Raw genomic sequence first — 12,535 nt, forward strand, 5'->3', positions numbered from 1 at the left:
GTATCTTGCAAACTAACAATTCATTCATTCATTTTCTTGTCGGCTTAGTCCCTTTATTAATCCGGGGTCGCCACAGTGAAATGAACCGCCAACTTATTCAGCAAGTTTTTACGCAGCGGATGGCCTTCCAGCCGCAACCCATCTCTGGAAAACATCCACACATACACACACACACAATTTAGCCTGTCCAATTCACCTGTACCGCATGTCTTTGGATTGTGGGGGAAACCGGAGCACCCGTAGGAAACCCACGTGAACGCATGGAGAACTCCACACAGAAACGCCAACTGAGCCGAGGATCGAACCAGTGACCTTCTTGCTGTGAGGCGAACGTGCTACCCACTGCGCCACTGCATTGCCACAAACTAACAAACAGTCAAATATTATTAAAGTGTTTTGTTGTGACAACCTAATTGTTTTATGTTCAATCCACCTAAGTGTGTAAAAACTAATAAGTAAACTTAATTCCTTCATGATGATGGCGTCATGGTGGCTCAGTGGTTAACAATTTCACCTCACAGCAAGAAAGTCGCTGGCTTGAGACTAGGCTGTGCCTGCTAGCGTTTCTGTGTGGAGTTTGCATGTTCTCCCCATGTTGGCGTGGGTTTCCTCCGGGTGCTACCCGGGTTTACTCCCACAGTCCAAAGTCATGCACTATAGGTGAATTGAATAAGCTAAATTGGCCGTAGTGTATGTGTGTGAATGGGTGTGTATGGATGATTTCCAGTACTGGGTTGCAGCTGGAAGGACATCCGCTGTGTAAAGCATATTCTGGATAAGTTGGCAGTTCATTCCGCTGTGGTGACCCCTGATGAATAAAGGGACTAAACCGAATGAAAATGAATGAATGAACTCCAACACAAATCATTTGTGTGGAACCAGCATTTATTACAGTGTACTGTCATCATGGCAAAAACAAAAGAGATCAGTTATCAGAAATGAGTTATTAAAACTATTATGTTTAGAAATGGGTCGGACATAAAATCTCTCCATTAAACAGCGCTTGTGAATAAAATTATCACAACTTTTATTAAATAAATAAATAAATAAATACTTCAATTGTGTCTATGCAGTAATGAATGGCTGTTTGTATTTATTGCAGATGATCTAATGGCAGACCAAAGAATGGACATCTCCTCCACGATGAATGAGTTCATGTCTCCCAGTTCCACTGAGCTGATCAGCAGCTCCATGGGTTCCACAGGCATGGACTTCAACCGCAAGAGGAAGGGCAGCATCACCGACTATGAGTAAGAGACACCATATGGGGCATAACAATAGGACGTGTGTTTGGATATAACACTTTGACCACATGTTTAACACACATTCGTTTGCTGGAAATTAGAACTGGATTTAGAAATAGTTTTAAACAAATCTTTGCGCCTAACAAACAAAATTAAATATGTAGGCTAATGGATGTCTTCAGTGGAGTGCGTATAACACCGTTTCCTTATTCACGAAAGTAAAGGAGTAAAGAGTAAAAGTAAAGTAAAGAGAAAGCAAAGAGGCCGAATGGAGAAGGATCATTCCTCCCTGCAGATGGTCTGTTAAAATGTTTTCTCGCTAGTGAATCGTTCAGTTTTTCTTCTTACAAAGTCCGCCATGTAAATAGCAAATGCGTCATGGCGCGACACAACTAAATATTAAAGGGAATGAGAGATAGTCTTATTGGTTTAATGCACTCTCATTGGTTTAATGCACGTTATGCTCAAAACACACCCAGAATTAAGAAAATAAGCTCAACCCAAGCTTATTTTTCCAAGTGTATTTTTCCATCCTTAAAAATAGCAAAAGTGGATTCGGACACACTCTTAATGCTTTAATGCCATGCGCTTTAGACTTTGCGCCTAGATCGTTAAATAGAGCCCTAAGTGTGTTGTATAAAAGAATGACAATGGAGTTGCGTAATGTTCTTGTCCACACTTTTGGTTTGAAAAGCCTCCGTTTTCTCTACACACACTACACATAACATTTAATTGCATTAGTGATCCACAGTAGTAATACTCTATTCAGTTAAATATAAACATAAATAAATATAGTTTATGAAGTATTATCAAAGATACAAACTGGAAACGTGACAAAATCTTCCATTTAATAGATGATCTGAAATTTAATTTGTCAATGTCTTTCTTTTTTTCCCAGAATCGATGGATTTTCTTTTGAGTAAGTATCAGAACATCTCAGTTACCTTTTATTTAAAAAAAAAAAAAGTTATTTTAAAACCATCAATTCCTTTTATAAAAAGGACAAAGCTATAACCAAGGTCATAAACTATATAAAAAGTGCTATTATAAGAATAATATGTTATAATATGTGCTATGTTATGTTATGGTAATATACATTACCATGCTGTCACTGAAACACTAGCTACAGACAGAGAACGCATTTGTAAGTGTTTGTCTTTCTGTTTAAAGGAACACTCCACTTAAAAAAAAAAAACAATTACAACTCCTTTAGTGGAAATTAACAAAAATTATCAAATAATTTTTTATAATTTTTCTATTAAAATCTTGACTTTTCTGCAGTTACATCACCATGATAGTACAGCAAAATTCCTTGATTATCAGCCTAGAAAATAGCTACTTTTAATTTTAAATTTACCTAGTACACAATGTAAGTACAGAAGGGTGAAGCTTTAAATATAAAAATTATCGAAAAACTTTTTTGAGCTAATGGTCTAATCCGATTTAATGATTTATGCTAAGCTAAGCTAAAAATGTCCTGACAGATACAGAGATTGGCTGAATGGATTAAAAAATGGTAAAACCCAACTGGTTTACTCTAGGGGATTTGTAAAATGAGCCTACTTCCACAAAAAGTGGAGTGTTCCTTTAAGGACAAACACGTCTAATTAAAAAAAAAAAGAAATATATCAGCTCTTTGGTTTTGAGAAAAATACCAATTTTATCCTCTTAGATCTGACTCTTCATGGATGAGATTCCTCATCCCAAGCTCACAGCTCACACAGTCCCCTGAGAGTGACCGGTCAGTGAGTATGGATGAAGAGATGCCAGCTGGTCAAACTGACCAGTCTGTTCTTGTTTTAAAACTTTAATGTACTTCAGAACCTTTTGATATCTGACTTCTCACTTCATGCAGAGACACAAAGTGTTCAAGACCCAAATCTGTGACCATACAGTGCATCCGGAAAGTATTCATAGCTCTTCACTTTTTTCACATTTTTTTAAATGTTACAGCCTTATTCCAAAATGGATTATATTAATGTATTTCCTCAAAATTCTACACACAATACCCCATAATGACAATGTGAAAAAGTTTTTGAAATTGCTGCAAATTTATTAAAAATAAAAAACCTGGAAAATCACATGTACATCAGTATTCACAGCCTTTGCTCAATACTTTGTTGATGCACCTTTGGCAGCAATTACAGCCTCAAGTCTTTTTGAATATGATGCCACAAGCTTGGCACACCTATCTTTAGGAATTTTTGCCTATTCCTCTTTGCAGTACCTCTCAAGCTCTTTCAGGTTGGATGAAAAGCGACAGTGTACAGCCATTTTCAGATCTCTCCAGAGATGTTCAATAGGATTTAGATCTGGGCTCTGGCTGGGCCACTCAAGGACATTCCTAGAGTTGTTGCAAAGCCACTCTATTGATATTTTGGCGGTGTGCTTTGAGTCATCGTCCTGCTGGAAGATGAAGCGTCACCCCAGTCTGAGGTCAAGAGCACTCTGAAGCAGGTTTTCATTCAGGATGTCTCTGTACATTGCTGCATTCATCTTTCCCTCTATCCTGACTATAGTTTTCCAGTTCCTTCTGCTGAAAAACATCCCCACAGCATGATGCTGCCACCACCATGCTTCACTATAGAGATGGTATTAGCCTGGTTATGAGCGGTGCCTGGTTTTCTTCAAACGTAATGTCTGGCATTCACTCCAAAGAGTTCAATTTAAGTGCTGCACAGATGGTTGTTCTTCTAAAAGGTTCTCCTCTCTCCACAGAAGAACGCTGGAGCTCAGACAGAGTCACCATCGAGTTATTGATCACCTTCCTTACTAAGTTCCTTCTCCCCCGATCACTCAGCTTAGATAGCCGGATAGCTCCTGGTGGTTCCAAACATCTTCCACTTATGGATGATGGAGGTCAATGTGCTCACTGGAACTTTCAGAGCAGCAGAATTTTTTCTGTAACCTTCCCCAGCCTTGTGCCTCGAGACAATCCTGTCACGGAGGTCTACAGACAATTCCTCTGTCTTCATGCTTGGTTTGTGCTTTGACATGCACTGTCAACCCTGGGACCTTATATAGAGAGGTGTATGCCTTGTCAAATCATGTCCAATCAACTGAATTTACCACAGGTGAACTCCAATTAAAAAGTGAAGCGCTATGAATACTTCTCAGATGCACTGTATTATCTTTAATATCAGTACCTAAACAGCCATGATCATTGAGCTGTCAGTTCATAAATTGATCATACAGCAGTTTGGGGACATAAATGAAACTTTATTAAGTGCAAACACCTTTTCTTTTGTATCTTATTCTCTCATTTCAATCTAGTTTAACCAGACTCTACCTATCTGCTGAGTATTAAGCTAATGTTTTTAAGACAAACTTGCACAATATGGTTTGAAGACGTATGTTCGACAATAAACATTTATTTAATTACCAGTACTGAAACACTTATTCGCAGTATGAAGTGCTGTCGCCTTACAGCTAGAAGGTCGCTGGTTCGCGCTTCGGCTGGGTCAGTTGACATTTCTGTGTGGAGTTTGCATGTTCTCCCCGCATTCGCGTGGGTTTCCTCCGGGTGCTCTGGTTTCCCCCACAAGTCCAAAGACATGCAGTATAGGTGAATTGGGTAAGCTAAAATTGTCCGTAGTGCATGTGTGTGAATGAGTGTATATGAGTGTTTCCCAGTGATGGGTTGCAGCTAGAAGGGCATCCGCTGCGTAAAACATATGCTGGATAAGTTGGCGGTTCATTCCGCTGTGGCGACCACAGATAAATAAAGGGACGAAAAGAAAATGAATGAATGAAACACTTATTTTCACTAAAATATAATATTTATAGAATATTAATATCACAGGAAATAGTCATTTTAGAAGAACATTTCAGATGGAACTTTAAGGTTTTTACATCTGAACTCTTCATTTATTACCTAAATTGTTAGATATAATCAGCTGTTTAGGCCACAGGAGTTTGGGTAACTACAAAGTTTGAATGTAGAGCAGTTATTTAACCAACAAGGGGAGAAATAATCTACAGTACAGTAGATGTTATCTGAGTGTCAAGGCCTTAGGTAAACAGCGTGTAAAACTTCTCACATTCTGGTCCGTTATGAAACCAGCCATTATGAAACAGCTAATGATGCATTAAATGGGAGTTATATCATATTGAGTCATAACATATTTCATACTGGTAGTATATTGTGGGATTCTTGTCCTCTAATGACATTGAGTGAGGGGAAATGAACCAGAGGTGGAATTATATATGGACTATAATAAAAATCCCTTTAAGAGAGGGCTATTATTTTGCTTTAAAGAGAACTTTCATGTGGTTTGAGAAATGATTTATTTGAGTATAGATGTGTGTACAGTGTTTTGTATTGACAAGTCAGCTCGTGAGCTATTTGAGCTATTTAAGCTAATGTGTATGTTATTGTTTATTTTAAAGGGACAGTATGGACACAGACAAGGACAAACCACTTGGAAGGTAAACTACCTTGGAAGTTAAAACTCAAATTGGTAATGCTTTACTTAACCTCTTAGGGCTTAGTGGCCACATACATGGACAGCATTTTAGCTCTTAAGTGGCTTTTTAAAACACTTTGAATGTTTTATATTTTGTTACAGACATACAGTGTCATCCTGCAACTGATTTGCAGCTTATTTAATGTCCCAAACACTATTTTTAACTGTCCAAAATGGGCAAACAATTGTGATTTTACTCTCTGATATTCAAAACATGTTCTAAAAATATTTATGTGTTATTAAATCATTAATAACACATAAATATTTAAGTGTTAATAATGTTAGTAATTAAGTCAGGAAACAGTGTTTTATTTAAACTCAGACCACAAGTCCACATCTATGACATAATTTTTCTCTAAAAGTACATCATATCACAAGATGATACTTAGGTTTTATTCGAATTATGTTCCAATAAGCTAAAATAGCAATGAGAATTTAAAAAATGCATGTAATAAAACACCTTGGGCTTTAAGAGGTTAAAGGGGGTGTTGGTAATGTTGTTAAACTTGTATAATCATGACACGACTCTTGTCATGAATATGATGAGGATTTCATGCATGCTTATGACAACTGTCATTATGGGCATACTCACACTATGTACAGTTGTCTTAAACTGAGCCAAAGTTAAACATAAAGTCCTCGTGCTGCAGGAATTGGGAGATTTGCTGAAGGTGCAGCTGTGGGGTTTGTGTCTTTAATAATCTGAAACCGTTTGAGTTAATTGAATAGTAAGAATGATTAATAAATCCATATCAAACAGTCCCTTAAAAGTCACATCTCATTGTCAGTTTTGGGCTCAGGCGCACTTTGCACTCACTCTACAAGCGTATCGCGCAAGAGCCCAAGTGCCAGAGTGCGGCGTGCTAGAGCGCAGTTTACATGGGCTTTGTGTGCTATCTGGGCAGCGCTCATATTCTGAATGCCTTTGGCAGAATTCAAATGAGCCATTTTAATCTAGATTAATCTTAATTCCAAGATTACAGTGAGATTAATCTAGATTTTTAAAAAATTAATCTATGCCCACCTGTATAAATGATATTTTTCCAAAAACAAAAATTGTGGCTAGTAAAAATGATAAGTAACTAGTAACGTTGGGAAACTACTAGCCACAGTGACTGGTGAACAAAAAAGTTAATGTCAAGCCCTGTATATAAACAAAATCTACACTAAAAAGTTCTAAAAAACTTTACATGTATTAAAGGTTAAGTAAAGGTAATATTAACCCAACCTAAAATAAATCAAATAAATTAAATAATTAAATTAAATCAATAAATTAATAAATTGAGATATTTAAAACAATGCTGAAAAAAAAAAACATTTGCTAAAATTTTTGCTAATTTACGGAGGGGAAAATGCGCTTTGCGCTGCGGCGCATGGTCTAAAAGGGTTGAGTTTATTTTCTTAATGAGTTAAAGGTGTGTTTTGAGAATAAACCAATTAGAGTCTCATCTCCCATTCCCTTTAAGAGCCAGCTGCGTCGCGCCAAGAGTGCATTCGCTATTTACAGGACGTAAAGTAAGTCTAAATGGAAAAACTGAGCATTTCACAAGCAAACAGTTTACAGTTAACAGTTTTTTAATAGAAAACTGTTAAACAGAGCATCTACTGCGTGAGAATGAGAGATAATGGATCAGTTTCACTTTCGCTCTTGGATAGGGAAACCTTTACGCACAGACATCAATTAGCCTATAAATAATTAATTTAGTTTGTTAAGCGCAAATATTTGTTTCAAAACTATTTCTAAATTCAGTTCTAATTTCTAGCAAACAAATAAATGAACAATAATGACCAAGTGTGCTCAAAATACTGAGTTATTTCCAAATACACATGCTGTGCCCTATATGGTCTTAAACCTGACAGGTGGGCAAATCTAAGCTTGTTTTTAATAAAACAAATATAAATATGGATATAATAAATAATACTGCTAATAATAATAACATTACACAAAAGCAAATAGTTATGAATGAACTGAAAAAGCCTCCTGAGATGAAAAAGACAGCAGTGATTTTTCATATTTATGTAGGCTAGAAAATAATATGTTTTGTAATATTTTAATCCTTTATATTTATATCCTATATCTATTCTTATTATATCCTATATATATCCTTAATATTTAAATTGTTTTCATATGTAAAGATATTTGCCTATTGCTCTCTTGTGCGTATTAAGCAGTGTGTAAGCGAGGCGCAACTCTGCGCCGGAGTTTAGACCGGGTTTGTTTTGGTCTAATGAAAAATCTATTTAAGTTTCTCAAAATAGCAACGCGCCAGCAGTCCGCCTCAGAACTCCTCCCTTTTTAGACCAGAACGCCTATGGGCGCACAAATGAGCGCTAATGCATTTGCTATTTAAACAGCGTAGCGCAACGCCTCAAACCGACTCTTGCGGCAAGCTGAAACTACCAAAAGACTATTGCGCCGCGTCTTGCGCCGGGTGTATGATAGGGCTCTTGAAGTTGGGGGAAGGAGTCTCCGTAATTCAGATTACTAAACCTTTAAGTCTAAAATCTCCTTCATCTTCATGATTATATGTCATGTTATGATTAAAAAGGTGTCATGATAGTCTTATGAACACCCCCTTCAAGTAAAGTGTTTTCACAGAATCTTACTAATTTCTTCATTTTTATTTTATTTTTTTTCATTCACCATTCATGTTTCTTTTTTGGATTGCAATGAAAATCATAATAATTTTAAAGATTTTGGGACAATAGAATGTTTGACCAGTCGCTGCACCTGTTTATATACTGTAGGTTCCTGCTGTTTTTATTTCTGGAACATTAAACTCCACACTTTTCTCTCAACAGGGCCGATCAGCAGATGAAGAACGCAAGGTGTTGTAATCCAGAGCTTATCTATGTGTTTTATTAATGGATGAAGATGATTTGAATTCATAATGTGTGCCATTTCTTCTAACTGTACTTCTGTTTTGGATTCTTGCTTGTCAACAGAGAGGCTCACAGTCAGATAGAGAAGAGACGCAGAGACAAGATGAACAGCTTTATCGATGAGCTGGCTTCATTAGTGCCTACCTGCAATGCCATGTCCCGCAAGCTGGACAAGCTCACGGTGCTGCGCATGGCCGTCCAGCATATGAAAACTCTACGAGGTGGGTCATTCTTAGACAAGTCATGTTATAGTTGAGTGTTGTAAAGCCTGGTTTATACTTAGCATGTCCACTAGTTGGCTTGAGTGCTCGCGGTGACTATGACGTCATTATGGTGTTTGCGGAGATTCGCTTTGGGTGCGCGTGACATGATTTAGGCTGAAGGAGTTTACAACATTTTTTGAGACTCTCGCGAAGAGTTTGTGCATCGCCGCATTTGTTTTCAGTTGAATATGAATCACTGTGAAGATATTTTGTCTGAAACAGGTACGCCTGTATGGACATCTTTATGATTCATCCATGTGTGATCATAGGGAGAACCAGATAACCAATAATTATTGGCTAGAAATTGCAACAATCATGGGAAAGGAGGAAAGTTTTTGTTAAAAGTTTAGAAAAACTTGAAGGATAAGTTTGTTAAAACCAAAAAGATGGCACAAGTGCAGACCCAAAATAGGTTTTATTAATTAAATTAATGATATGTTTCTCTCTGTCTTTCAGTACTCGCTGTCAGCTGCAAAGCCAAGAGAAAGAAAATCAGCCTTAAAATAAAAATGACGACGACTTAGAAAGCAAAATCTATAGAGGTGTGAACCTATACTGGTCTCACGGTTCGGTTCGGTTACGATTATCATGCCTTCGGTTCAATTCAATATCTCGGTGCATCACGGTGCATTGACGATGCTTTCCATATACAGTGTTATATTTAAGGGGGGAGGCTATGACAAGCTGACTGTATAAACGCACAGTCACACAGCACCACAATGTCTCTCATTCAAACACATACACAAACATAGACAGCACCAAACAAAAAAACACACACACACACACACACTAAGTCCTTGAGCCCTCGCAACAGGGATAGCTCGCGCTGAGCGGAGCAGAAAAAAAAAAAAAAATAAATAAAAAAGAAGCACTTTTCTGAGTTATTGCCATCTATAACTGAATGTGTGTCAGAAAAATCGAAAACAAAACCTTAGCATATGCCTATGGTGCCTATGCCACGGGCCGGCCCTGAGATGCCTGAGTGTTGTAAATACTCGCGCTCACCTCCCTCGCGACAGAGCGCGTAGGAGATAAATGACGTCAGTACATAATAACCGGTTATGATTATTACTAAACCGATACAGAATTGTTCGCGTCTGCATCGCGGTGCACCGAAGAAACAATAAATTTTGACACCCCTAGAAATCAATAGCCAAATCCTGGAGATTTTAGAAAATATAGAAACCCCAGATGGACGCATTTTAAAGTCCCAAAAGGAACGTTTCTGTGAGAGTGTTAATGTAAGTAGAACACATGTAGGGCAAGAAAAGTATTTCCACTGGTTAATGGATGTTTGGCTATTGGCGAATACAAAAAAAGTGTAAAAGCATGGTAATATTAAAAAATAAATGTCTCCAAATACTTGGGCGGCCGTTAATATTGATTGACGAGAAACACTGAATTATAATAATATAATAATACATAATATTATTATTAATACAGAGTTCGCACAAGGTGCTTAAAGTGCTTGAATTTGGCTTTAAGAAATTCAAGGCCTGGAATACCTGGAAAGCTGGCTTGTTTTGTTGAAAAGTGCTTGAAATTATAAGCAGAACTTCTATGCGGTTTTCATGACGGAAAAATTAAAAAATGTTTGTGAATTTTGATTGATATGAAAAGTGGCCAATCATAGTCGACCTTGCCTAGCTTTACATGAAACGTAAGGGCGGGACAAAGGGCTTTCAGTATTACATTGACCGAAAAAAACAACTGAAAAACAAATGTTTGGTGGAATAATGATTTTCAGATGTTTTCACTATAGAGATGTCTATGTTATTAGCAAGAGTAATTAAACCGCGCACATACTTCCTGCCATTTCGATGATCTACACACAAGTTTCGCTCTCTTCTCTCCGACGACGAGTTAACTCGCCTCTGACCTGTCACACAGTGGGAATGTCGGCGCGGGAATGCAGATATTGTGCAATTACTCATTTCGGCGAATGTCACAAGTGCTATATTTTAACATGAGAGCGCAGTCATGTTCGTTAATCACAAAAAACGGATATGCGAGCTCTTAACCAAGCTTTTTCAAATCAACTGCAATCATCATCGCGTGTGTGCGCTCAGACTGTATGCAATCGTGATCTCTTCACTATTAAAGTAGAAATTATTTTTCTTTGCTCCTGGACTAAAGTAATCAAAAACTATTCAGTATTTAGAATTAGATTGATGCTTGACCGATGACAATGCTAACCGACTTCTTCTTATTTGCCCAGAAACAGTACCTCATATTTTCTGGCATTGTCCATATACAAAACGGTTATGGGGGAAGGTGTCTAAATTCAATAAATGATAAAGTGCTGTCAAATTTTCTTTGACTGTATGAATATGTTATTTTTGTTTTTTTAAAATATGATAAGAAGTTGAAAAGTCAAGCTTATGTGATAAATCTTCTGATCATACTTACCAAGTTATATATCCATCGTTGTAAATTTACCAATCAGAAACCTCTGTTTTTAGTCGTACTTACAGAACTACATATTTATATAAATACTATTAAGGAGAGTACAAACATAAAAGCTGTTAAAACTGTATATTTGCATTTGCATTTAGTCATTTAACGGACACTTTTATCCAAAGCGACTTACAAATGAGGACAAGGAAGCAATTTACACAACTATAAGAGCAACAATGAATAAGTGCTCTAGACAAGTTTCAGGTATGTAAAGAAAGTGTAAGAAGCAAAACATTAGTAAATGTATTTATTTATTTATTTCAAGAGTTCACACTTAGCTGATGTTTGATAGTAAAGCTAGTTTGGCGTGCTGTCCCGGGAGAGAGCACTGAGCTTATAAGATCCTCGAGCCCGGGGCACCCTTCCGTTGCAAGGCGAGAGGGGAGTTTGAGCTCAGGTAGATCTCGATGACTCCCCTTCTTGCTAGTTGTAGCTAAGTGTCGGATATGTATGCTGGATGGTGTACTCAGAGTTTAGCTAATGTATTTTGATTAATTGTTTAGAGTGCTTGTTTTTGAACTGTGGGAGGAAACCAGAGGACCCAGGGAAAACCCATGCGACCACGGGGAGAACGAGCAAACTCCGCACAGAAATGCCATCTGGTTTGGAAAGGAATTAAACCAGGGGCATTCTTGCTGTGAGGCAACAGCGCTAATCGCTGGCCACCGTGACACTCGTTTGAAAGGAGGGAAAGTAGGGTTGGGTGGGGGGGGTTTCTTCAAGACTAAGATATTGAGATTAGAAAAGTCTGGTTATTTATAGTGAGTTAAGGATCGTCTGATAGGATAATCAGTCATTAGCTAAAGTTGGAACAGCTGTGAACAATCATAAGCACGTGATCCTCTCGAAATGTGTTTATGAATATACTTCACTTATTTTTATTTTGTTTTGTTTTGTAGTAGTGAGTGGTATATCCAGAGAGGGAATTGCAGATTAGGAAGGAAAGTGGAGACTAAATAGTTGAGTTTTTAGTCGTTTCTTAAAGACAGCGAGTGACTGCCGTTCTGATGCAGTTAGGGAGTTCATTCCACCAACTGGGCAGATTGAATGCGAGAGTTCGGGAAAGTGATTTCTTCCCTCTTTGGGATGGAACCACGAGTCGACGTTCATTCACAGAACGCAAGTTTCTGGAGGGCACATAGATCTGCAGAAGTGAGAGCAGATAAGAAGAAGCAAAGCCAGAAGTCGCTTTGTAGGCAAACATCAGAGGTTTAAATTTGAT

General features: G+C 37.6%; 1 protein-coding gene across 9 annotated transcripts in view; it reads left to right on the forward strand.

Moving 5' to 3' along the window:
* The window catches only part of bmal1b (basic helix-loop-helix ARNT like 1b), a 60,331-nt gene that overhangs the window by 23,424 nt on the left and 24,372 nt on the right, over positions 1–12,535 (forward strand). For 4 of the 9 annotated variants that reach the window (XR_015494602.1, XR_015494604.1, XR_015494606.1 and 1 more), the window contains exons 3-8: positions 1,103–1,250; positions 2,143–2,163; positions 2,917–2,985; positions 5,634–5,672; positions 8,513–8,539; positions 8,657–8,814. Coding sequence is in view for 3 of the 9 variants with exons in the window: in XM_087258878.1 (XP_087115004.1) it covers positions 1,103–1,250; positions 2,143–2,163; positions 2,917–2,985; positions 5,634–5,672; positions 8,513–8,539; positions 8,657–8,814 (462 nt within the window). In the remaining 6 variants the exon portion in view is untranslated. 9 annotated transcript variants of the gene reach the window in all.

Source organism: Danio rerio, chromosome 7 (assembly GCF_052040795.2).
Source record: "Danio rerio strain M-AB ecotype USA chromosome 7, GRCz13ab, whole genome shotgun sequence".
Taxonomy (NCBI): domain Eukaryota; kingdom Metazoa; phylum Chordata; class Actinopteri; order Cypriniformes; family Danionidae; genus Danio; species Danio rerio.